General features: G+C 43.7%; 1 protein-coding gene across 8 annotated transcripts in view; it reads left to right on the forward strand.

The window, feature by feature from the left end:
• Synrg (synergin gamma) overlaps positions 1-26,834 on the forward strand; it is a 79,851-nt gene that overhangs the window by 35,514 nt on the left and 17,503 nt on the right. For 4 of the 8 annotated variants that reach the window (XM_031354704.1, XM_031354706.1, XM_031354709.1 and 1 more), the window contains 6 exons: positions 4,596-4,708; positions 4,911-4,973; positions 11,178-12,107; positions 21,666-22,118; positions 25,284-25,447; positions 26,314-26,367. In XM_031354704.1, the coding sequence (XP_031210564.1) occupies positions 4,596-4,708; positions 4,911-4,973; positions 11,178-12,107; positions 21,666-22,118; positions 25,284-25,447; positions 26,314-26,367 (1,777 nt within the window). The remainder of the gene's footprint in view (positions 1-4,595; positions 4,709-4,910; positions 4,974-11,177; positions 12,108-21,665; positions 22,119-25,283; positions 25,448-26,313; positions 26,368-26,834) is intronic. The other 4 variants (XM_031354703.1, XM_031354705.1, XM_031354710.1 and 1 more) reach the window with 1 other exon arrangement.

The raw sequence follows: 26,834 nt of genomic DNA on the forward strand, positions 1-26,834 counted from the left end.
CCCCACCCCGTCCTATAAAAAGTTCCACTGCTCCACTCCAGGAATGTGAAGGCCTGGAGCAGTGACCACCTTCTCCCCTTCCTTTTCCTGTGGTAGTGCCAACTCTGTACAGACTAGCCAATTGTAAGACAGAGGTCAGACCCCAGCCACTGGAGAAGAGATTCAGGCACCAGAGTTAGGATAAAGCACGGTGCACCTTCCGTCTGTGTGTGTGCTCTTCAGGGCACATCCTCTTGACCTCGATAAGGTTTACCTTGCCAGACTCTTCAGCTGGAATGGTGGATTCTTATTTTACACCTGCAGCAGCCATATGGAAGGAGATTCTCTGGGGAAAACCAAATGTGTTCTTTGATAACCAGGTTCCAGTTTTGCCTTTCAATGGACTGCGGGTTCTTACATTTCAAAACAGTATGTCCCTCTCACTTGAGAACTTCTCTTAAAGAGCAGAAATGACTGTTTTCATATATAAAGCAGATAATGGCTGCTATACATAACTGGCATAAACACTCTGATGATGATTACAGCCTTCTTTAACTGCGGTGCAGCCTGATCCGTAGTGTGTGTGTGATTGGTGTGTGCCAGCATTCTGGACAGGAACTGGAGTCTCCTGGTTTCCATCAGCTGCTTCATTACCCTGCAGAGTCTCTCTTTGTCCAATTCTGTGAATATAATTTTAAAATTAATTACATTCAACTAAACGTCACATTTAGCAGAAAGATTTCGCCACTGAGCTTTTGAAAGACCATAGCTAAAATTGGAGGGTTACGAAAAGCAGACGGGCCATCCAGCTTCCTGGGCTTTTTGTCCTTAAACACCAATTACCTGTATTCCTATGTAACATTCCGGTCAATGAGCTATAGTTTAATTATTTATGGAACTATAAAAGCACCCACCTACATGTATAGATGATAAGCTATTACATTTGTCAGGATCAGATAGCAGCCAGTGTGGCATTGATGTGAAATTTTAATAGCCAACGCCTTTAAGTCTTGAAGCACAGTGGACCCAATTACCCCGGGTGTGGGACAGCCTGGTTTCTACCTGGGTTGTGGGCTGCTGATAAGGAGATTTAAATGACTGTGGAAAGGGTTTTGCTGCAGGGCAGAGACCTCAATAGAAATCCATTTTTCTATCTTGTGCTGTGGTACTGAGTGACCGTGGCCGGTGGATGAAATGCAGTCATTCATATGTAAAGGTTGTTCTTCCAGGGAACTGCCTGCCTCTGATAAGAGGAAGAAAGAAGGCTTCTATAGTATGCTCAAGTCTTCCCAGGACTGCCTACGCAGATGCTGCTCATTACACTGTTCTTCCATCCAGAAAAAAAAAATGTCCCAGATAAAACTATCTTCATCCAATTTTGAAGTGATTGTTGTTTTGCTACAAAGATAGCTCTCTGGGACCACTGGTGTGATCCTTGTAAAAATGTGCATTCTCTTATGTCTGCCACTGCTTATCGGATGTCCGCACTTCCACACAATGATCAAAAGCAGAATTTACATCTTGACTTGAAGAATATTTTACAAATAGACTTTTATCTTGACTGTCTCACTTCTACAACCTGAACCTACTTTAAAGAAATCTTATGTTAGGTGGTTGTAATTTATCTCTAAATATTAGGTATACATTTTTAGAATCTCACTGTTAAATATTGTGAACTCTAAGTTAAAATCACAGAAAGTTTTGTTTTGTTTTGTTTTGTTTTTTTGAAACAGAGTTTCTCTGTGTAGTCCTGGCTGTCCTGGAATTCACTCTGTAGACTGGGCTGGCCTTGAACTCAGAAATCAGCCTGCCTCTGCCTCCCAAGTGCTGGGATTAAAGGCGTGCACCACCACTGCCCAGCAAGTTTGTTTTTTTTTTTTTAAGATTTCTGTATTTATTTATTTAATGTATATGACTACACTGTTACTGTCTTCAGACACACCAGAAGAGGGCACTGGATCCCATTACAGATGGGTGTTAGCCACCATATGGTTGCTGGGAATTGAACTCAGGACCTCTGAAAAAACAGCCAATGCTCTTAACCACTGTGCCATCTTTCCAGCCCCCAGGCAGTTTTTCTTTAACAATCTATTTTCAATGCCTTTATGATTTAACCCAACAATCAGACCATCAGTTAAATGTCACTCCTCCTCAGTCAAAAAAAAAAAATGGTTAGTGAGAGTTAATGTTTATTTTCAGGATAAAGGGCATTGTTTTTAGTAATTTTTGGAGTTTATATGTAGTCCTGGTTCAATTCTCAGCATACAACTATAGCCCCAGCATTCAGGAGGTAGAGCCAGGAGGGTCAGAAATTCAGTGTCTTCCTCAGCTACGTGAAGGAAGCATGACACACCATTTCTTTAAAAAAATTTATTACATTATTTTTGTGAGGTGGAGTAGGTGCTTGTGTGCCAAGGTGTGCATGTAAAGGTCACCACCTTTGGATCTGTTCTCTCCTTCCACCATGTAGATCCTGGCATGGAACTTTTATCCACTGAACAATCTCACCAGCTTTTTTTTTCATTAGATATTTTCTTTATTTACTTGTCATATGATATCTCCTTTCCCACTTTCCCCTCTGAAAAAAAAAAAAGAAAATTAAAAAAAAAAAACTGTTCCCTCCCCGCTCCCCTTGCTCACCAACCCACCCTCTCCCCCTTCCTGGTCCTGGCATTACCCTACACTGGGGCATAGAGCCTTCACAGGACCAAGGACCTCTCCTCCCATTGATGACCAATTAGGCCATCTTCTGCTATACATATGCTGCTGGAGCCATTAGTCCCACCATGTGTACTCTTTGGTTGGTGGTTTAGTCCCTGGGAGCTCTGAGGGTACTAGTTAGTTCATATTGTTGTTCGTCCTAAGGGGCTGCAAACCCTTCAGCTCCTTGGGTCCTTTCTCTAGTTCCTTCACTGGGACCAAGTACTCAGTCAATGGATGGCTGTGGGCCTCTACTTTTGTATTAGTCGGGTACTGTCAGAGTCTCTCAGGAGACAGCTATATCAGGCTACTGTCCTCCAGCACTTGCTGTCATCCACAATAGTGTCTAGATTTAATGATTGAATATGGAAAGGATTCCCAGGTAGAGCAGTCTCTGGATTGTCCTTCCTTCAGTCTCTGCTCCATAGATTGTCTCTGCAACTCCTTCCATGGGTATTTTGTTCCCCCTTCTAAGAAGGAATGAAGTATTCACACTTTGGTCTTCCTTCTTCTTGAGTTTCTTGTGGTTTGTGGATTGTATTTTGGATATTCTGAGCCTCTGGGCTAATATCCACTTATCAGAGAATGCATGCCATGTGTGTTCTTTTGTGATTGGGTTACCTCACTCAGCATGATATTCTCCAGATCCATCCATGTCCCTAAGGATTTCATAAATTCATTGTTTTTAATAGCTGAGTAATACTCCATTGTGTAGATTACCACATTTTCTCTATCCATTCCTCTGTTGGGGGACATCTGGGTTGTTTCCAGTTTCTGGCTATTATGAATAAGGCTGCTATGAACATAGTGGAGTATGTGTCCTTATAATATGTTGGAGCATCTTCTGGGTATATGCCCAGGAGTGGTATAGCTGGGTCCTCTGGTAGTAGTATGTCAATTTCCAGAGGAACCGCCAAACTGATTTCCAGAGTGGTTGTACCAGCTTGCAATCCCACTAGCAATGAAGGAGTGTTCCTCTTTCTCTACAACCTCACCAGCATCTGCTGTCACTCAAGTTTTTGATCCTAGCCATTCTGACTGGTGTAAGGTGGATCTCAGGGTTGTTTTGATTTGCATTTCCCTGATGACTAAGGATGTTGAACATTTCTCACCAGCTGTTTTGTTTTGTTTACTGGTAGCAAAGACTAGAGAGAAGACTCAGTTAAGAGCACTTGTTATTCTTCCATAGTGAGAGAAAGTTAAGAGAACATACCCAAATAGGGACAAAGGATGGCCATTTCCTTACTCATGGGAAAGGCAGTAGGAAAGAAAAGGCCTGCCCTGCAACATATATCTGGGCGGATGGATAAGAAAACAGGAGAGGTGGGGTCTTATAAAATGTTCCCTCCCACAGATGTCAGCCTGCTTCAGTAAAGCCTTCTGGAGTTTGTTGTTTTCCATAACTTGCTCTACATTTCTGTCTGTGGTTTTTCCCAGGCAGTCGTCTGCCCCACAGAATGTATACAGCTAACACCAGGACAAGTTCCATTCTCAGCCCCCAGCTCATTACTTGTCGTAACTCCAGCTCCTGGGGATCCAGTGCCCTCTTCTGGCCTCTGGGTATACCTAAATACATGTGGCATAACCACAGACATGCACAGTTTGTCTATTGCTCTGTGTGTGAGACAGTGTCTTAATATGTATCTCTAGTGTTCTGGTACTCACTCTGTAGACCAGGCTGGCCTCAAACTCACAGAGGTCCACCTACCTCTGCCTCCTGAGTGCTGGAATTACAGGTATGTGCCACTGTGCCTGATATACATAATCCAAATTTTTTAGGAAGGGAGGGAGGGAGGGAGGAAGGAAGGAAGGAAAGGGCAGAGAATCGTGACCTCTGACTCTGTCTAAGCCCTGTGTGGTGATGAGGGAAGGGTTCAGTGGTCTGAGTGGTAACACAGGTTTCCCCTTCTTTGCAGCGCTCCATCACTCTTGATCCCACTTCCTGGAAGTAAGGCTCCCACAGACAAATACGCAGTGCTTAAAGGGATTTCCGCTGACAAGCCCTCCGAAAACCCTGCTTCATTTGGAGGTAAAGACGATTTGTCAGTTGATAAATCTGTGGCTGTAACTTTTAATTAAGTTGTATAAATCTTTAAGTGGCACATTTTTTATTGAATGTGTCAGATGCTGCTCCACATGTTAAATATGTTTGCTCAGCCCAATGTACTGTGCTTCTCTGGCTGTGATCTCTGGGTTCCTCATGGTAATGAGTCTATGTCTCTCTGTCGCAGAGTCTGGTGATAAATACAGTGCTTTCAGGGAACTTGAGCAAACAACAGACAGTAAGCCTTTAGGTAAGTTTGGATTCCTTTTTTTTTTTTTTTTTCCCTTTGCCAAGTTAGGGGAAAACAGGGTCCTGTACATGTTAAACAAATATTTTACCACTGAGCTACCTCCCCAAGCCTTTAAGAATTTTTATTTGTGTTTTTATTTTTACTGACATCCATAAACATTTGTTTTTAAATTGTACATATATGTTTTTGTTTGTCTTTTTATAATGCTTTTTAAAAATAATGTTTATGAATACACTGTAGCTATCTTCAGACACACCAGAAGAGGGCATGGATCCCATTACAGATGGTTGTGAGCCACCATGTGGTTGCTGGGAATTGAACTCGGGACCTCTGGAAGAGCAGTCAGTGCTCTTAACCTCTGAGATACCTCTCCAGCGCCTGTATATATAATATTGTTTTTGTTTTTGTTTTTTTGTTGTTGTTGTTTTTCGAGACAGGGTTTCTCTGTGTAGTCCTGGCTGTCCTGGAACTCACTCTGTAGACCAGACTGGCCTCGAACTCAGAAATCCGCCTGCCTCTGCCTCCCAAGTGCTGGGATTAAAGGCGTGCACCACCACTGCCCGGCCTATAATATTGTTTCTAAAAGCTGGCAACCCAGATATTATAGCACCCACCTGTAATTACAGTACTTGTGCGGTATAGACAGGAAGGTTGCCACAGAGTCGGGGCAAACCTGGTTTACATAGCTAGTTCCAGACCAACCTGGTGAGAATTCTGAGTCACTAGGTAGGCCTAGCTGGCTGGGAACTCACAGGGGTCCAGTTGTCTCTGCCACTCAAGTGCCGGGATTAAAGGTGTGTGCCACCATATGCAACTAAAAAGAAATTAGCATATTGTTATTATATGGCATAGTAATATTGTGCTACATAGTCAGACTGCAGGTGTTTGGATTCAGAAGTCCTTAAAGGTTGCTGCAGTGCTTAGTAAGTAAGTATTGTAATGAGCTGAGTAGCACACCATCTTGCAAGGCAGGGGTAATCTTGGGGAACTTCGAAACTACAGTGAGGCTCAGTTATTGTGAGGTGCTTTCTTAGATTTGGGGTAATGTCAAATCAATACCATTTCCTCTGAAAACTGTGTGTTGCTGTCACTGAAGTCTGCCAGGCAACTTAGATCCTGTGTCAGAAATCTGTGACTGTTCTACCCTGACATTTCATAAAGGCTGCTCTCTATGCAGAAGACAGCTATCAGTCCCAACCAAGACTTTTTACATCAGTTCCTGGTATAGTACTTGGCATTATTTATGTTTTCTTGGTTTCTCATCCATCATTTGGAAAGAAAAGCACTGTAGAATACCATTACTTCACAACAGCTCTGAGCTGGGGAGATGGCTCAGTATTTAAGGACACTTGCTACCAAGCCTGACAGCCTGAATCTCATCACCAGAATCCACATGGTGAAAGGAGAGAACAACTCCTGCCAGTCATCTATGACCTTGACACATATGCATGTGGTAGCATGCATGTACTTAGGCCCCTGTGTATGTGTGTGTGCACATGCACACCATATACATAGATAAACCTAACAAGCTGGCTCTGGTAAGCTCATAAATCTCAGCAGGTGCTCCAGCTCATTCTCCTTACATAGCAAGTTCAAAGCCAGCCTGGGAAACAGCAGGAAGCAACAGCTGTAACAAAGCAGAATGTATTGTAAGACAGGAGTGAGGCATTTCACATTGGAAGAAGTGAGTGTGGTCCTGTCTGACAGCTGGACAGCCATGGGCTGTTACTTAGATGGCATCTGTGAGAGTTGATCTGCACCTCCTACAGAGAGCCTGTGGGGCGGCACAGCTAATAAAGAAATACATCTCCTTAGGATCTCTCCTCACCAGTGACACAGTCGTAACACATAATACTCTTCAAGAACTAAAGATCATTAAGAAAAAGAAAACATTGTATTTGTATAAAATGAAAACATGGAGGCAAGCAAGACTTGGTCTAATGAGCATTTTACCAAGTGGCATTCCAAAGCTTCAGAGCTGAGATGTGTGGCTCAGTGTAGAGAGGATACTTGGAATGCACAGGCAGGCTCCTGGTTTTCATCCTCAACACTGCTAAATTAATCCATTAATTGAATGAATGAATGAATGAATGAGTCAGGCATTAGCTCACTTATTCAGGAGGTAGAAGAGATCAGTTCCTGTACTGTGTTGTGTTTGACTCAGGTCACCATTGTTCAGCACTTTCAAAATTGGCTATGATTTAATGAGAAAGATGAGGAAGTTTGTGTGTGTGTGTGTGTGTGTGTGTGTGTAAGAGAAAGAGAGAGAGAGAGAGAGAATGACACATGGCATATAGTATGAGTAATCCATAGGTTGCCACCTAAACCTTAACTCTGCATATTGTAGAATGTGTCTGCTCTCCTGACAATGCAGCCACATTCTGCCTCATGCACTAAGTGCTCAAAGCTGACTTCTACACTTTAGCGTGGGGTGGGAAATATTCTCTATGAGTGATGGCGTGTCATAGCTATTCCACTGCACCAGCATCTCTCCACAGGAAGGGCCACCTCTTCAAATTCAGTCTCCCCTGGGTCTTGGTTCCAGCAGCATTTCCTTGTGTTTCATCCAAGTCCTTAGGTCATAGAAGCTCTTCCTCCCACCCCGCTTGTGTTAGGCACTAGGCACTCAAATGTGAACTTTAGAGGAATCTTGACTTCATTTCTTCTTAAGCAAGTTTCAAGTAGGGCCTGGTTTAATGTCAGGATTCTTTGTATGATATGGTATTACTGATCATGATATGATATAAACATTTAAAACTTTTATGTATATAAGTAGGTTTGCCTGCATGTATATTTACCCACAGAGTGCCCACAGAGGCCAGAAAGCAGACATTGGATATCTAGGAACTGGAGTTACAGACAGTTGTGTGTGCCCATGTGAGTTCTGGGAATTGAACCCAGGTCATCTGAAAGAACAGTCAGTGCTCTTAACTGCTGGACCATTTCCCTAGCCCTGCAGTTGTTCTTTTTAGAGACAATAGGAAAGGGTATTGGTGCCCAAAATGTAAGCAGCCCCGTAGTCCTGCTTCCTCACTCTGAGCCCAGGTCCGAGTCATCGTCTTTTTGACTTGCTTGCCTTCATTTCACTCCACATCACTTGGTTTAAAGCCCTCTGAGTTACTAATTTTGTTCGGTTTAGGAGAAACTGTTTTATTCTCCTAAACTTTTTGAAAACTTTCCTTGAGGTAGGCCATTTTTGGTACAGACCTTTCCTCCCAGCACTTGGAAAGTGGAGACAGGAGGATGAGGAACACAAGATCATTCTTGGCTACATAACAAATCTGAGCCAAAAATTAGGAGGAATGGGGGTGTGCTGTGACTTGGAGCCTCTGCAGAACCGCTTTCAGAAATGAGTCTCCTGCGCTGCTGAGTGACAGTTTAATGTCTCCTCGCAGGTTAAGCCAGAAGCTGTATGTAAGTTCTGAACAGTGTTCTGCATAAAAAAAAGGACACTTCTTATTGGAGCTTTAGCTAAATACTCCCTTAAATTTTTCTCGGGGCCTAAAAAGTTACAGAAATCAAAGGAGGAACTTGAAGAATCCACAAGCTAACTAAAAAGCTTCCAGTGGAGCAACAGCTCCACTAGTTCGCTTGCTGACGTCATTCTCTTTGCTGTTGAGTTATAAATAAACCCTTTCCTTTCTCATTTCCTTTAATCCTTTCACCCAGTTTACAGTTCTGATGGAGAAATTTACAATTCATCGTCAGTAAGTTTAGTTTGCTGTGTGATTTGTGTTTAAAAAAATCAAAACTTGTCAATTTCACAGATATTTCAAAGCAACACATCAAAATTTTATTTAGGCCATGATCTGGACATGGTATCCTATGCCTCTAATTATAGCGCTTATGAGGCTGAGGTAGGAGAATTGCCATGAGTTCAAGGTCAGCCTGGAGCTGGGCAGTGGTGGCGCACACCTTTAGTCCCAGCACTTAGGAGGCAGAGGCAGGCAGATTTCTGAGTTTGAGGCCAGCCTGGTCTACAGAGTGAGTTTGAGAATAGCCAAGGCTACACAGAGAAACCCTGTCTCGAAAAACAAAAACAAAAACAAGGTCAGCCTGGGCTACCATGTGAGACCTTGCCTCAAAACACCAAAAAAAATAACAAAAATAACAAACAAAAAAAATTTACTACTAATTATCTCTTCATTTATAGAAATAACACAAATGTCATTGAGGCATCTGTAAATGCCAGGGAAATTTTCACATTTGTATTTCCTGTCAGTTTGTGAAATTGACTTATGTCATGTCTTGAATACAAAAATTATAGGAAACTTGAAGGCTGCTCCTATTTCTCATATTTCTCTAATACTGTGGGAGGATTTGTGTTGATGATTTTTGCTAGTAAATAAATTCAGTATCAGATTAAAAAGCAAAATTACATTATTTCCAGTGCTTTTTTTCTCTTTGGTAAATTAAAGTGCAGATCACACATGAAGCCTGGTAGGTTGAGCCTTGGTGGCAGTTTTAGAAACTGATTTTAGGGTTTGGCATTAAGTACATTTTAAGGTTCATATGCATCTATGTTTGATTATTTAGGAAAAACAATTTAAAAAAAAATTGATGAGAAGCTACACATGGTTGTGAGCATATACCTATAATCCCAGCACTCAGGAGGGAGAGACAGAGATTACAAATTCAAGGCCACTGTGATCTATCTGGTAAATTCTAGACCAACCAGAACTACAAAAGTAAACTGTCAGCCCAGCAGTGGTGGCTCATGCCTTTAATCCCAGCACTTGGGAGGCAGAGGCAAGCGGATTTCTGAGTTCGAGGCCAGCCTGATCTACAGAGTGAGTTCTAGGACAGCCAAGGCTACACAGAGAAACCCTGTCTTGAAAAAAAAAAAAAAAAACATGCAATGGTGGTGCACACCTTTAATCCCAGCACTTGGGAGGCAAAGGCAGCTGGATCTCTGAGTTCTGAGTTCAAAGCCAGCTTGGTCTACAGAATGAGTTCTAGGACAGCCAGAGATAAACAGAGAAATCTTTTCTCAACCAAAAAGAAAAGAAAACAAACAACAAAAAAAGTAGAGGTAGAATAGCAAAGAAATTTAGGCTTTTCTTTTTTAATCTCTAGAATTGGTAATCATGTTTTTTAGATATTAAGTGATGTTGGTTGGTGTAGCAATACTCACATTTGGTATATTGCTGGCTTTCATTAAATGGCTTATCCTAATGGGTTTCATTGTAGGCCTTCAAACATTGTAAGAAAACTGAGGTTATCTACATCCTGACATTGTAATTATGAGTGCTAAGATTAGACACTGGTGAAAAATAAAAATCTTATTAAGAATCATAGTTCCAAAGTTTAAAGATTAAGTTGTCAGGGGCTGGAAAAAAATGGCCTACAGGTTAAAAATGCTTGTTGCAGATAGTTCAGTCTTCAGATCTCAGATTTAAAACAAAGGAGAAAAGAGAGAGTCTATGGCCACAGCTGTCCTCTGACCTCCACATGCACACTTAACTTGCTTTTTAAATAAGTAGTTATTTTTTCAAAGATTTTTACAAAAATATCATCCAATTAATGTCAGTGTACTTGAGCAAGACTACATTGTATCCTATCTAATACTTTGTGTTCCTGTGTGTGTGCATGGGTGTCAGTGTCTGCGTGTGCTCAACTCTGAACCTAGGCCATGGCTGTATCATGCATGAGTTTGCCACTGAGCACTGAGCTACACTGTTAGCATCTAGTAATGGGGTTGTTTATTTATTGTTGTTGGATGGTAGTTCATTGGTTGGCTGGTTAGTTGGTTGGGATGTTGGAGAGTTATGTAGTTATGTAGCCCAAGTTGGCTTCAACTTGTGATCCTTCTGCCTCAGCTTCCCAAGTCTTGGAAAGGTGTGTGACACAACACCAAGCTTCTACATCTTTTTAAAGTGCTTAGTTGTTCAGAGTCATACACTCCGAATACCAGATGTAGGATTCTCTCAATACTTCGTTGATACCTTTGATCTTGTTTAAAACTATATGATGTTTCATATTTAATGGGCAGCTGTTAGTGTGCCTCTCAGGAGCCTCCCGCTTCTGGTTCAGCTCTGGCCAGAGGGGGAGCCTTGAGCAGTGCTTGCCTGTTTCCTTGTCACTGACTTTAATGGAGAAACGATGGGTCTGATAAGAGTGTGGGATAGGGTTACAGTTGAGCCGAGGATGTGCCACATGGTCTTCTGCTCTGCATCCTTCCTGAACTGCACTTCTTTCTTTTAGGAGAGAGCTTTGCTGAGTTCAGATCCACAGGGACCGATGACGGCTTCACTGACTTCAAGACCGCCGATAGCGTGTCACCCCTAGAGCCACCAACAAAAGACACTTTTCCATCAGCTTTCGCCTCAGGAGCTGCACAGCCGACACAGACACAGGTGAAAGCCCCTCTGAACTTAGCAGACCTAGATATGTTCTCCTCAGTGGATTGCAGTGGCGAGAGACCTGTGCCCTTTCCAGCCACGTTTAGCACAGCAAAGTCAGTGTCCATGAGACCTCAGCCAGTGGGTTCTGCAGCCTCAGCAGCACTGGCATCCACTAAAACTTCTAGCTTGGCAGATGATTTTGGAGAGTTCAACCTCTTTGGGGAATATTCGAACCCTGCATCTGTTGGGGAGCAGGACGACTTTGCAGATTTCATGGCTTTTGGTAACAGCTCCATTTCATCTGAGCCAAAAGCAGGTGACAAGTACGAAGCCCTCAGGGAGGAAGTGAGCCCGGGCCCCCTGTCCAGCAGCACTATGGAGGGGGCACAGAACCCACCTGCTGCGTCAACCAAGTACGATGTCTTCAAACAGCTTTCCCTAGAGGGAGCTGGGCTGGCTATGGAGGAGTTCAAAGAGAATACCTCTTCCACAAAGAGTGACGATGACTTTGCCGACTTCCACTCTAGTAAATTTTCATCCACGAGCTCAGACAAATCCCTGGGAGAGAAAGCCGTGGCTTTCAGACACACCAAAGAAGACTCCTCCTCAGTGAAGTCATTAGACCTCCCCTCCATCGGTGGCAGCAGTGTTGGCAAGGAGGACTCTGAAGATGCACTTTCTGTTCAGTTTGACATGAAACTGGCTGATGTGGGAGGAGATCTTAAGCATGTCATGTCTGATAGCTCTTTGGATTTGCCAACAGTTAGTGGCCAACATCCTCCTGCCGCAGGTGAGGAACTGGTGAGATTGCTCTGGTGATGGTCATGTAGATATCAGAGATGACTCTGTGGGTGTTGTCTAACTGACAGACCAAGGCTCTGGCCTGTTAACTCCTCAGATCTCTAGGAAGAGCTAGCCTGTAGTCGTCTGTCTGCTTGAAGCAGTGTTAAACATGATGTTATGGAAACCTTAATCTATGGGTACTCTGACTGCTCCGAAGCTTAGATGGAATAGCCAAAATATTTTTATTTTGACGCCAACACTCACTTGGTGTCAGAGGCCCATACAGATCCACTGCTCAGTGAACCCCACATAGCCAGAAATTTTATAAAGACTTTGGCAGTGTGTGCAGTGTTTCTTCATTCCTGTGAGAGGGATGAGCAGCACCCACCCTCCCCTTTTGTCTCCTCTTTGGTATATTAGGGTTGCTAAGACAGTGTTTGTTTGGTTTACAGAAACCAACTCTGACTAGGCCAAGAGAGTGAATGAACTCCCCCCACTTGGAGTGCAGTTTGCCAGCTTCCCTGAGAAGAGGGAAGAGGTCACTTAGGGATGCTCCGTGGGTCAGGGCCTGGCGGGTTTGATAGGCAGACCTGTTCTCAGTGTTACTGCAAGTATTAAGTTGTAATAACCCCGTAGATGATAGGCTAGGGTAGCTACTAACTTTTGATCTGTGAGAACCTCTTTCTAGGGAGCCCTCTTTAAACCCTGTGTGACTTTACATGTAGCAGTTTATTCTCTGATCCACCTTCCTGTCACGAGAACTAGATTCCCAAGTGTCCTAGTTTTTATTTAGTTTTGTTTTTTTGATATGTATATAGAAAGATAAACCTATTTTGTGGCCTTTAATAATGAGAACTATCTCGGTATTACTGTATTATTCTAGAAAATAATGTAGTGTGCTCAGACATGCAGGGTTCGTTTCTCTACCTGAGAGGGACAGGTAAGACACTGTAAGTTTACAGACTCCGCAGACATTGTGAAGTGCTGTAGAGTCCGCAGATTTCAAACTGGCAAATGGCGCCCTTTGTTACTGAAATGTTGGCGATTTCTTATGCTGGGTTTGAATGGGAAGCGGTTAGCAGTGGTCCGCGTCCTGCCTGCTGCTGGCTGCCGGCTTTCCTGGTGCAGCAGGCTGGCCCAGCTCCTGATGCCCGTCACTAGTAGTTTCTCCTTTTTTTGTCTTTTTCATATTTTTTCCCTTCAGTGTTGTTTGTTTGATAGGATGCTTTGTTATTTTTAATATGAGCTGCGTGAGCCACAACACTTGGTTGCAAAGGGGCATTGTTTTTTAAACAACATTTGATTTTTATTTAAAAACAATTTCACAACATGTATACTAGCCTTTTGGACTCTGGAGTTGTTAATTAGAGGCTATTTTTCTGAAAATGAATCTCTATTCTTTCACAGTGCCAAACCACATATCTTTGTGAACTGAGTTAACCCAGGTTTGGGATGTCTTTTCCCACCTTTTATTTGGGAAGGGGAGGTTGGCTTTTGACTGAGTTCATTCCAATGGACCTGTTAAATACTCTGTGCTCGCTCATGTTCTCTCTGTATGTTTGGAACATTCCCAGAATGGAACCTGTCATGTTTGAGACAGCTCTGTTCAAAGGGAGGAGACCTTAAATGCAGATTGTTTTCTTCTGTTGTTCTGTAAACCTCCAGTGGGGAAGGAGAGGTATCCATTCCTTCAGAGCGGTTGTTAAGATGGGTTGCTGGCTGACCATCGCGTGCCTACATGCTGCTGCCTGAGTAACGTATTGGAGAGGGTAAGCCACAGGCATTGCTTCCATGCACTGTGACTTTTTTACCCTTTCACTCACCGTGGAATCTATTACTCTCTTAGTCTGAGGGTTAAACAGACATTCTGGAGGAATAAGAAGCGGGCTGATGGAGAAAAAAGAAAAGAAAAAGCTTGGATGATTACTGTCTATGGACCATAATCCAGTTTGGAAACCCTAACCTAACTCTGAAGGGGATACTGTCTCTACCCGTGCTGTTAATTCTTTGTATGAAGGTAGATAGAGATACTAATAACATTGCCTGGTTTCTCTCTGCATATCATTACATTTAACCTTTGAGCCCTTGCTGCATATAATTTCAAAGAGGTTGCTTTTCCACCCCCCTAAATTTATTGTCTCTGGCACAGCAGCATCTTGATGTTCAGCCTTTAAGATCCTTTGTTTGTCTGGCAGCAAGAGCTTACTCTGATCTGTGACTTTCTCAAAGAGTCAGCAAGCCCTCTGGGACTACTTGCCTGTGAAGTAGCTCTTTTTGACATGGAAAACCTTTGTATTTTAATCAGCGCCTTATTATTTTTCGGCTGCTTTTCTAATGTCTTTTTTTCAGTATAGACACTTCTGTGTGAATGTGCTGTTTGGAACTTGCTTTATTCTCCTCTTCTGCAAACTCTGGCCTGCATGCCTCCTCTGATGACTCCTTTCTAGGTCTTCTGTACTCTCTTCTGCGATCTGTAAGTCCTGTGTTAATAAACGATTCTTTGGCATATTTTGAAAGTGTGGGGATGTGTGTAATTTGTGTTTTTCAGTTAGACCAGAGAAATACCTGGCTGGTATCAAATTGAAGTCACAGTACCCCTTGAAGCTGCTTTTCCCCCTCTTAAAAAAGCAGGGAGACAGTTTAATGTTTGCCCCTGGTAACACCGGAAGCCCTTAACACCAGAAGTACAGCTTTAGGCTCTTGAGCTCAGTTGGCTGCATGCTTTCAAGCATCCACAAAATGCTTGTTTAATCTCAGCACTAAATAAATCAATATACATAGAAGCATTATTCACAGTCCTCCCAGCAGTGCAAGACTGAAGCTTAGCTAGGAGCGAGACACACAGTGAGCTCTGCTGTTGTGCAGCTGAGACAGGGTCGTGAGTTCAAGACCAGCCGAGGTCATATTGAAACAGCAAAACCAAAAACCAAACAAATAAACCCCCAAAGAGTGGACGGAGATAACAGAGCAACTGGGCTGTCCTCCGACCTGTACACCCGCTCCTGGCACATGTATGCTCACACATAGACAGACACACCATATACACAATGGTAGTAAGTGTTGAAACTAAAACAACCCACAGAACAAGAGAACGAAACTTTACACTGTTTTCATTCTTAAGAAAACATTTTCTAGCCTGACTCAGTAGTAGAGTTTTTACAAAGCACGGGGGTTTGATCCCAGCACTGCAGCCAATCAATCAAGATATTAATTAACTAATACAAATCTCAAAGACCAGTGAAAGTTAGCAGTGAATAGCCAGACTTGGAATTATGTGCTCCATCTTAGAGCGGAGTGAGAATGAGGAGCTGGGGAATAGAATTCTTTTTCAGGTTGCAACCCAAACCAAGTAAAGATTTCAGGGAAAAGGCCTTTCGGTGCTTCCAACTTTTTACACGTGATTTGAGGATTTGGGGTTTGTTGTTGTTGTCATCATCGTTGTTGTTGTCGTCATTGTTGTTGTTGTTTTTAAGGATTCCTGAAAAATGGGGATTTTGAATAGGATTCCAGAAGTCACTTTGATATGTCACTCAAGAAAGGAAAAAAGTTGGGTGTCAGGTGAAATTTACTCTCGGAAAAGCCAAGCCTTCCACTTGAGATGTATATGTGTTGAAAGTTGAGGGAAGTTACTGTTAAAACCATGTACAAACCATCTATGCTGCTAATAAGCTGGGGAGAAAAGCCTCAAGCTAGAGACCCCAGCAGCCAGCCAACTGCTCCCCCAGGACACGACCCCCATGGGGCTTTGGCTTCCTTTGTCAGTAGAGTCTCGTAAAGCCAGAGCAGTCTACCAGGCGCAGAAGTGACTGTCCCTGTGCAGAACCGTCACTCATGGACCAACTCATTGTGTCTAGACACTGTATTATTTATAGGGAGGTAGTTTTGACAGCATAATAACAGACTATCCTTTATGTGTGTGCGCACGCGCCACGTGCTAAATACTTGCATTCTGTGGTGTGGTCTAGGTTCCAATAACACTGTGGTTGTTTATCCTGATGCCAGGTAAGATATGGTTGGCTAAGGCTTGCCTCTGTCAGTGCATTGAGACATCCCACAAACATGCTGGTGTTCTGCAGCCACTCTGCTGCTCCTGTTAGAATCCATGCTGGCTATCAGAGGCAATGTCACACAAACTGTGCTAGCTTCTAAAATCACTGCAGGACTTGGATGATGATGATGATGATGATGATGATGATGATGAGGAGGAGGAGGAGGAGGAGGAGGAGGAGGAGGAGGAGGAGGAGGAGGAGGAGGAGGAGGAGGAGGAGGGTAGTGGTGGTAGTGGTGATGATGATTTGTTGTTGTTGTTGTTTGAGACAGGGTTTCTCTGGGTTAGCCCTGGCTGTCCTGGAACTGGCTCTGTAGACCAGGCTGGCCCTGAATTTAGATCCACCAGTCTCTGCTGTGATTAAAGACAGGTACCACCACCAGTCAGTTATTTTTATTTGTTCTTCTTTGGTTGGTTGGTTTGAGTCAAAGTCTCACTCTGCTGCCTAGGTTGATTTTTGAGCTTCTGAGTTTAAGTTATCCCCCCGCCTCAGAGTAGCAAGGACTACAGGCACATTCACCATGCCCAGCTACTTTTACTTATGTATGTTTATTTATGGCATGCTAAGCAAGTACTCTACTACTGAGGTAGGTACGATCTTGGCCCAAATTACTTTTTCTTATGAGTGGCTTCTACATAGTTCTATCATTTGAGGACTTTTGATAAGTTGTTTGAAAAATGTCAGCCAGGTGATTCTGAGAATATAAGAGGGCTACATACTACCCAGGAGGCTCTACCTCCTAAGTCTGGTCCCTCTCCCTTTTGGCAGCCAGAAAGCCTTCATTGTACTTAACATCTTTTGTACATATTTGATATCATTAGATTTCTATTGTTTCTACTATTTTTAATTATACATATGTGTGTGGGTGTGCACTTGAGTGCAGGTACTGCAGAGGTCAGAGGTATTGGATCCCCTAGAGCTGGAGTTACACGCAATTGTGAGCTCCCTGGCATGGATACTGAGTCCTCTGGTAGAGCGAGTGGTGCATGCTCTCAACCTCTGAGCCCTGTCTCCAGCCAGGGACTTCCTGACCCACCGTGGCCAGTGTTACTGTCTCTTTGGCTTCTAGACTCCTGAGTTTAGTATTCTCATGCTGGCAGCTTCTCTTTATTGAACCTAAATGTGTCGACATAGAAAACTGAAGATGCTTGTAGTGTGGATACAGTTTAAACCATAGCGTCCCAGGAGTCAGTACAAACACAGAGAGGGAAGTTCCTATACGGATTGGAAAACAGGAAATGGTCAAACAGTGTTTTGTAGCCTGTTGTCTGCAGCCATGCCTTCAGGACACTTCAGACTTACCAGAACACTGACCAGGCATTACAGTTAATGGAGAATATACTCTAAGGGAGAATTGGGAGAAAGGGAAATATACAAATATTTCGTGGTTTGTGTTGATGAGTGACGACTGGGCTCAGTCTGTATTGGTGCTCTCTCTTTAGGCCAGCAAATGTTGCTACTGCTACGCAAAACACTCCACAATAGTGGAATTGTACATATAAAGGAAGGAGTTTTTTTTTTCCTTTCTCTAAACTCCTTCCTTAAAAGTCAGTAACTTGTCTCTAAGGCATAGACCCATGTCTTCAGAAAACATCTCTGGGGAGAGTGGGAAGGGGAAGGGGGGAGGGGCCTGGCCTTCAGTGTCCTGTGGTGGCAGCTACATGCCTAGGAGTACCTTGTTTTCATGTACAACAGGCATCCAAAGTGGGTTTGTATAGAACTTAGGGAGTAGCCTGATGGGGTTTGCTGTCTGTAGGAAAGAAAGCCAGGCCTTGATTTGATCCATGGTGGGAAGCGAATTGTACTGTTTATTCTTTTGCCCTCTGTCATAGTGAATTCCTGGATGCAGACAAATCCGTGTGTGAAAGCACACAGTTTGCCTCGTTCCCCAGGCCCATTGCAGCGTTCCCTAGCACTGCCCGCTGGAGGATCAGAGAGGCGGCAGTGATGCCTCCTTTCCTTGTGGCCGTTCCGCGGTTCCTTCTTTTCCTCTCGCAGCTTTCAGAATCTGGCTACGACATCACAAAGCCACTTCTAGTCACTTTGGTGATTACAGCATCCTGTGTCAGTTTTTTCCAAGCCAGGGCTCCTGTCCTTCATGCTAGAGGCCTTATTATTTATTATTTCTGAAATCTTTTTACAGTACTACGTGGAACTGCATCACTAAGCAAATAGGGAGCTACCAGTACAAAAACACGGGAAGTTTCCTCGTCTGCCCCTTATCTCCAGCGAACTAATGTGCCAACTTTTTCTTAGAAGAAAATGGTTTACCAGTATTCACTCTACCAAAAAAAGCACACTCTGTATTTATACTGCGTATAGACGCTAAGCCTCCGGGATAGGTATTATGTAACTGTTTGCTTTTGGTTCTTATGTAATGGCAGCTTTAGTACTTACGGATTCAAATTAATTACTCTTTAGTAAATTACTTTCCACCCACTAGTAGCCAGTGAATAAGCAAAAGTGAAAACATTCCGCTTCAAAGCTGCGTTCAGTGACTCACAAACGTGTTTACTCTTTGGTTAATGCCTTTGCAGTTATAAAAAGTCTTAAAAGCTCTTTGGCTAAGGCAATCCATATCGCTTATAATGTCGTGAGTCAGTCAGTCTTGATTTAAAAAAAAAAACAAAAAAAAAAACCAGACTTTCTTTTTTGTGGCATATTTGCACAAAAAGGTCTTTTTATTACCATAGCAACTTGGTTGCAGTGTTTGAACCGAAGCTGTCTTTCCGTAAGTTTATCTTTGGTCTGCAGAAAAAAAATCACTACCCTTTTTTCAATAGATAAGATCCTAGAGCCAGTTTCTGATACGGTTTCCCCAAAGAGCTTTTCTGGAAGAGTCTAGTAGTAGACGTATCTACAGTGAAGCATTCTGCTGAATGCACCCCTGACAAACTAATCTTGGGTCTCAGAGCATCTGCCTCCAGATTGAGTGGCCCCTCATTTTGGCCTGGACACCTAGATGTAGATCTATCCTCCTACCAAAGGGGGAAACACTGCAGTGAAGGACTAAAAGAGTGCTTTGTCTAATGGCTTGCTTCATTCATTCTGAACTATAAACCTGTCACCCAAATCATCTGTCCTTTACGTTAAGCAAGCCACACATGAAGGATGCAGTTTGTACTGCAAAATTTTAAAGTCCACCATTTAGCAGAAGAGATTTGCTTTTTACTGGTTGACTGTACCTGGCATTTTTATTATTAATTTAATGCTCTTATCAGAGCTTAGGGAGATATGTGGAAGGATGGTGGGAAAGCTGTGGAAGTATCCAGAACCTCGTGTCTACCCTAAACTACACTGTGCTATTGCTGGGAAGGGAGGGAAAGTGGCTAGTGTTGTTTCGCCCATGACTATTGTAAAAGTCCAGGTCACAGAACTTTGGATTCCTTGTCAATCATGCGTGTGTGTGTGTGTGTGTGTGTGTGTGTGTGTGTGTGTGTGTGTGTGTGTTTATCAAGGTAGTTGACCTTCTCACCTCATATACAGTAAGAAAATGAAATAAGGTGCCTCTAGCCTGACCCAGTGCCCTACTGAACAGGGTTTCTCCACCCCACCTGTAGGCAGCTTTGCCGGGTTTGCTTTTTGAAAATTATCTGGAAAGCAAGGCTGATGACTCTGGGCCTGTAGTTCCAGCTACCGAGGAGACTGAGGCAGGAGGATTTTGAGTTCAAGGTCAGCCTAGGCAAGTTAGTAAGAGCCTGTCTCAACAGAGTTAAAAACAGAGAGCTGGAGATGTGGCTAATGGTCAGGCACTCGCCAAGTGTGCTCACGGCCCCAGTCCAATCCCCTGTATGTTAGAAGGGAGGAGAGGGGAAGGCAATGAGCTTTTCCTAGGAACAGCCCTAAGAGCTGCCTTTTAATTTTTTACTCAGAAAGAATTCAAGCTGTTCCATGGTGTTACTCTCCAGGCACTGACCAACCTTCCACACACATTATCCTCATAAATGCATAGTCTCATTGCCACTTCATAGAGGAGCTACAAGGACTCAGAAAATACACTTGGGACTGAAACAGGAGGGTTACCTGGAGCTCAGGGCCAGACTGTACTGCAAGGCTAGTGCCCTGTGGTACGAAAGGAAGTAGATGGTCGAGTCAAAGGTAGACCTGTCCAGACCAGAAAGCTGCATTTGCTGTCTTCTACTACCTCATCATTCATTCAGCACTGGATGTCCTGGAACTCACTCTGTAGATCAGCCTGCCTCTGCCTCCCAAGAGATAGGATGGAAGGCATTACCACCTCATCCAGCTTATTTATTTAAATGTATCCAAACAAGATGGTGAGTCCTCTAGCCCAGCACATCTTCCTCTTACTTCTTCCCCTCTTCAATGAATATGAGGAGGGAGATGCATTACTGAAGCGGAAACATCCCAGAAGGACCTCAGGCTTCTCATTTGCTGGCCTGGAACTCAAAGAGATCCATTCGCCTCTGCCTCCTGGGATTTGTTTGTTGTTTGTTTGTTTGTTTTTGTTTTTGTTTTTTTTCGAGACAGGGTTTCTTTGTGTAGCCCCAGCTATCCTGGAACTCACTCTGTAGACCAGGCTGGCCTCGAACTCAGAAATCTGCTTGCCTCTGCCTTCCAAGTGCTGGGATTAAAGGCATATGCTTGCCCGGCTATTCTTTTCTTTAAGGATTAAAGTAGTTCAGGTTAATTTTGGTTTTTCTCATATTTTGTCCCAGCAATAGGATATCCAAACTTACCAAAATAAAACTGAGGTAAGTGACTGCTTGACTAAAACCCCATACGTCTCTTTGCCTGACATATACACAGAAATTTCTAGTGATTTATTAGAGGTTCGATGAGAAGGTGTTTATTTTTTTTGTTTTAAGAAACTGAATTTTCAGTTTGTCACATTTCCTATAACTGTGCTTAGGAGATACACTGTCCAACACAGCATAGAGAAAAGGAGACATATTTTAGGTAAGAAATATGTAAGTATGTCTTCAAGCTTAAAAGGGAATGATTCATTAAATGATCAAAGTCTTCTATCAAGCAGTATGTACATGGCTGTATAACCTATCTCTAGTAATTTTTTTTATAGATAATGGAAAGGATTTTTTGTTGTTTTTGGAGACAGGGTCTCTTTGTCCTGGAACTCTGTGTAGACCAGGTTGGCCTCAAACTCACAGGGCTCTGCTTCCCAAATGTTGAGATTAAAGGTGTGTACCACCATGCCCAGCTAAAATGACTCTTTATAATCTAGAGATGCTAACTGAACACCAGTACGGTCTCGTCAAGATCAAATGCCACAGCCCAACTCCTTTAATTTTAGTACAGGCCCTGACTATAGCTTTTGTAGCATGGCATATGACTGATGAAATATTCTAGGCGTTCTGCCTGATTTAGGAGCTCGCCACTAACTGTGGGACTGCACTTCCCTTTCAGAAGCAGATGATTTAAACTGTGCTGCTTTTGGAAGCTGTAGTAGCCATTTTTCAGTGAGCACACTTACAAGCTGCTGTCAGTCAGGGGTGATGCACCTCAGGGCAGAAAACTCTCTCTATTCGTCCTCTCAGCAGGAAGTGGGCCCTTCTCAGCCACCTCAAACCTTCAAACGAAAGAGATCTCATTTGGCAGTTCTGAAAACATCACCATGTCATCTCTCTCCAAAGGATTGGCCCTGGCCAGCGAGGATGCTCTTCCAGAGACTCCCTTCCCAGCTTTTGCCAGCTTTAAAGACATGATGCCTCAGACCACTGAACAGAAAGAGTATGAAATCGGGGACTTCCAGGATTTCACAAGGCAGGACATGGTGGACCGGAGCCAAGAGACCTCGTGTCCAAGCCCAGCATCCAGTGTGGCCTCACACGAAACCCCCAAGGAGGGTGCAGACGACTTTGGAGAATTTCAAAGCGAAAAGCCCAAAATCAGCAAGTTTGACTTTTTAGTAGCTAATTCACAGAGCAAAATGAAGTCCAGTGAAGAAATGATCAGAAGTGAGCTGGCAACCTTTGACCTTTCTGTTCAAGGTAAGACTTCCTCCCTGTGGACTTGTTCCACTGAAACGATTACGCATTCTTATCCTGAGTATCGAATGGTGATTCTTAAAACCAGGCATGGTGACGATCATCTGTAATTCTAGCCCCCGGGAGGCTGAGGCAGAAGATCATGAGTTTGAGGTCAGCCTGGGCTACATGATGATTCACTCTCTCAAAAACTAAAAGATAATTTAAAAGAAAAAGTAAAATGATGATTTTTTGTTGTTGTTGTTTAGCAGGAAATAGATGTTCCAGCTCCTGAGATCAGGGCCCTTCCCTGGAGCTGGAGTCTGGTCACTGTCCCTCCTGTCCCTCATAATCGCTTATTGAAGAAAGGACAAGCAGACCCTGTACTTTCTCTTCATTCTCATTTGCTTAGAAATGTTCTGTATGTCAGACGTGGTGGCACACAGCTTTAATTCCAGCACTCAGGAGAGGCAGAGGCAGGAGTATCTCTGTGAATTCAAGTTCAGCCTGGTCTACATGCCAGTTCCAGAAATATATATATATATGTGTGTATACATATACACACACACATATATATATATACACACATATATATGTATATATGTGTGTGTATATATATACATACATATATGTGTGTGTATGTGTGTGTATATATATAAACATATACATATATATATGTATATATATATATGAGACCCCATCTTAAAAAAAAAAGTATGCTATCTAATATAGTCAAAGAACTGGATTTGATTGCCTTTGCTTTTATCCCCCAAGTTCAATATGGCAGTGGGTCTGCACTCAACATACAGATCTGGGGGTGTTATTTGTTTCGTTTGACACAGGGTCTCGTGTAGCCAAGGCTGGCCTCAAACCCATTGTGTAACAGAATAACTTGAGCACCTGATCCTCCTGCTGCCTCGACCTCCCAAGCACTCAAGTACTCCGAAGTCCTGGTGTGCACCACCATGCCTGGCAACTGAATGCACATTTATTTATGCATATGTATGGGCACACATGCCAGGTGTCTTAGTCAGGGTTTCTATTCCTGCTCAAACATCATGACCAAGAAGCCAGTTGGGGAGGAAAGGGTTTCTTCAGCTTACACTTCCACATTGCTGTTTATTACCAAATGAAGTCAGGACTGGAACTCAAGCAGGTCAGGAAGCAGGAGCTGATGCAGAGGCCATGGAGGGATGTTACTTACTGGCTTGCTTCCCCTGGCTTGCTCAGCCTGCTCTCTTATAGAACTCAAGACTATCAGCCCAGGGATGGCACCACCCACAAGGGGCTCTACCCGCTTGATCACTAATTGAGAAAATGCCTTACAGCTGGATCTCATGGAGGCATTTCCTCAAGGGAGGCTCCTTTCTCTGTGATAACTCCAGCTTGTGTCAAGTTGACACAAAACTAACCAGTACACCAGGGCATGCATATAGAGATCAGGGGACAACTTCTCTCCTTCCGTGATGTGGGTCCTGAGTTTGTCAGGCTCGGCAGCAAGAGTCTTTGCCTGCTGAGGCATCACACCCACTAATGCATTTTTTAATGGTTGTTTGGGGCCTGAAGAGATGGCTCAGTGGTTAGAGAAGTGTATAGAAAGAATCCCAAGTTCAGTTCGTAGCAACTGCCTGTAACCCTAGCGTCAAGGAGGGTCCTACACCTCTGCCCTCCATGCACGCTTGCTTGCACATACTTATTTAAAAATAAAATAAAGAGGCTAGAGAAGCGGCTCAGTGGTTAAGAGCACTTGTTCTTTCAGGGGACCCGGTTTTGATTCTTGATTTCCAGCATCTCCATGGTAGTTCATAGCCATTCATAATTCCAGTTTGAGGAAATCCAATGCCCTGACTTCTGTAGGCACCAAACATGCATGCAGTGCACATACGTGCATACAGGCAAGACACTCATACATAAAATGAAATGACGAAATCTAATAAAAACATTTTAATGAACTAGATAATGGATAAATACTTCTAAAAATCCATCTGGGGCTGTAGAGATGGATCAGTGGTCAAGAACACATGGTGTGTTGGATGTGGCACCCCCCTTTAATCTCAGCACCCGGAAGGCAAAGGCAGACAGATCTCTGTGAGTTTGAGGCCAGCCTGGTCTACAGAGTGGGTTCCAGAACAGTTACATATAAGACCCCTGTCTCAGAACAAAACAAGAACATGGACTGCTCTTGCAGGGGACTTGAGTCAGGTCCCCAGCACCCACATCTAGATGCCTGTAACTCCAGGCCCAGGGAGTCTGGCACCTTTGTCCTTACTCATGTGCACACATCCAAACATATAGCACACATACATAATTAAAAGTCACAAATATCAGTACTTTTTATAATTTATTTATTTTTATTTTATGTGCATTGGTGTTTTCCCTATATGTCTGTGTGTCAGACCCCCTGGAACTGGAATTACAAACAGTTCCGAGGTGCTATGTGGGTTCTGGGAACTGAACCCAGGTACTCTGGAAGAGCAGCCAGTGCTCTTAACCACTGAGCCATCTCTCCAGCCCAAATCAGTACCTTCTTAAAAGGTGCCTGTTTTAATTGATCCATAAACTGTGTGATGGAGGCGATACCTCCCAGTTAGTCAGAGTCTCAGGCACATCTTTTCCTAAATCCTGCTTCATTGCCACCCTCACTCCCTGTCTCTGAAGCAGTAGGTCTCACAGGGGAAAGGCAGCATGCAAGCAAGGAGGCACGAAGGTGCGAGCCTACAACCACTGACAGGAAGGGCCTCATGGCTCCTGGGCACCCCTATTGACAATGGCACTTGGCAGCTAGACACCAGTGATTCAGTCCTTTTGTAGGACTTTATCATCCTACTGATAGAGGAGAGGAGAAGTGTTTTGGATCTTCATTTCTGTTTGTGGTTATCTTAAACACCCCTGTTTCCTGTGGCACGCACAAGTGTGTACACACGTACACCTGCACACCCAGCAGTGAATGACGGCATGGAACTATGTAGTGTAGTCACAGATGAGAGAAGAGGAATGGGGGAAACTAAAGGAAGCCTCCAAGCACAAGAGAGCAAAAATCAAAGAACTTCCCAGACAGAGTGAACAAAGACTGTTTCCGAATGCCTCCTTACATGACCACCTGTCAGAGATGGTCACATCAGCAAGCAGGACCCTGCTTGAGCCAGGCTGAGTAACGGAACCTTTGCACCTACTGTCCCCTCCGCCCAGGATCACACAAGAGGAGCTTGAGCCTTGGGGATAAAGAAATAAGTCGGTCCTCTCCGTCCCCGGCCCTGGAGCAGCCCTTCAGAGACCGGTCCAACACTCTGAGTGAGAGGGCTGCCCTGCCCGTCATCCGAGACAAGTACAAGGATCTGACCGGCGAAGTGGAGGTGAAACATCCCTTTTCTACTTTCCCTGGTGAAGGGGAGGAAGGGAGGGGAGGAGACACTACACACCTGATGGCAAATAGACCCTCAGCAGTCAAGGCTGGTAGCTTTAGCCCGGGATGAACATGCTCCCTGTGTGTTTCAGCCTCTGAAAGTTGTGGCTAAAGTTGAAATTGTTCGTGGGACTTTGCAAAGAGAGAAGCATTGAGAAAATCTTTTTAAAAAAACTTATCCTTTATCTTTCTACTGAATTTTAAATCATCAAAACAAGAGGAGAGGAGAAATGTTTTGGACCCCCTCTTTCTGTTTGTGGTATCTTAAACACTCCTGTTTCTTGCGATACGACTGTACACATACATACGCCTGCACACACAGCAGCGAACTGTGGAGTAATGTTAAGCTGTGGTTTCATTCTGTGGGGTTTTTGTTGTTTTGAGAGAGCCTCATGTAGCTCTGGTTGGCCTAGAATTCTCTCTGTAAACCAGGCTGACCTTAAACTCACAGTAATCCTGCCTCTGCCTCCCAAGTGCTGGGATTTCAGGGGAACACCACCACGCCTGGCTGAAAGCTGAAGTGTGACCCTAGCTCCTGCACTAGACACCTCCACACAGTGAGTAACTGCACACAAGTTTACACTGCCATTCACTGGAACAAATGAGGCAACATTTACACAGAAATGTTGTAAGGTGCTCTAAAATAGGTAGGTCCTTTGTGTTCATATTTCTTGCATCTTAGTAGATTTAAAACAACTGTTTTTGCCAGCATGCTTTCAGTAGAAAGGGGTCTTCCATGCCCTTTGTAGTGAGATAATCATAAACAGAGGACCCTGAGCCTGCCTGTTGAAGCCGGTTCCTTTTGTAAACCCACAGGAAAATGAGAGATACGCGTATGAGTGGCAGAGATGCCTGGGGAGCGCCCTGGATGTGAGTACCTGGCTCTGTGCATCTGAGCACTTGTGCCTGTTTTGTCTTCTCTTTGGTTCCTCAGAATGAATGCAGGCAAACATGAGGGAGGGTTACCTACTTTCATCACCATGCAGAGCATGAAAAGCATGTGGGGATCTCGGGGAGGTGGCTTAGTAGTTAAGAGCACTGGCTGCTCTTCTGGAGGACCCAAGTTCAATTCCCAGCACCCACATGGCAGCTCATAACTGTCTGTAACTCTAGTTACAGGGACTCAGCATCCTCACACAGGCATACATACAGGTAAAATACCAATGCACGTAAGATAAAATTAAATAATTTTTTTAAAGAACTACTTATTTTATTTATATGAGTACACTGTCACTGTCTTCAGACACACCAGAAGAGGAAATCTGATGGCATTACAGATGGTTGTGAGCCACCATGTGGTTGCTGGGAATTGAACTCAGGACCTCTGGAAGAACAAT

The sequence above is a fragment of the Mastomys coucha genome, unplaced genomic scaffold (genome assembly GCF_008632895.1).
Source record: "Mastomys coucha isolate ucsf_1 unplaced genomic scaffold, UCSF_Mcou_1 pScaffold5, whole genome shotgun sequence".
In the NCBI taxonomy this organism is placed as follows: domain Eukaryota; kingdom Metazoa; phylum Chordata; class Mammalia; order Rodentia; family Muridae; genus Mastomys; species Mastomys coucha.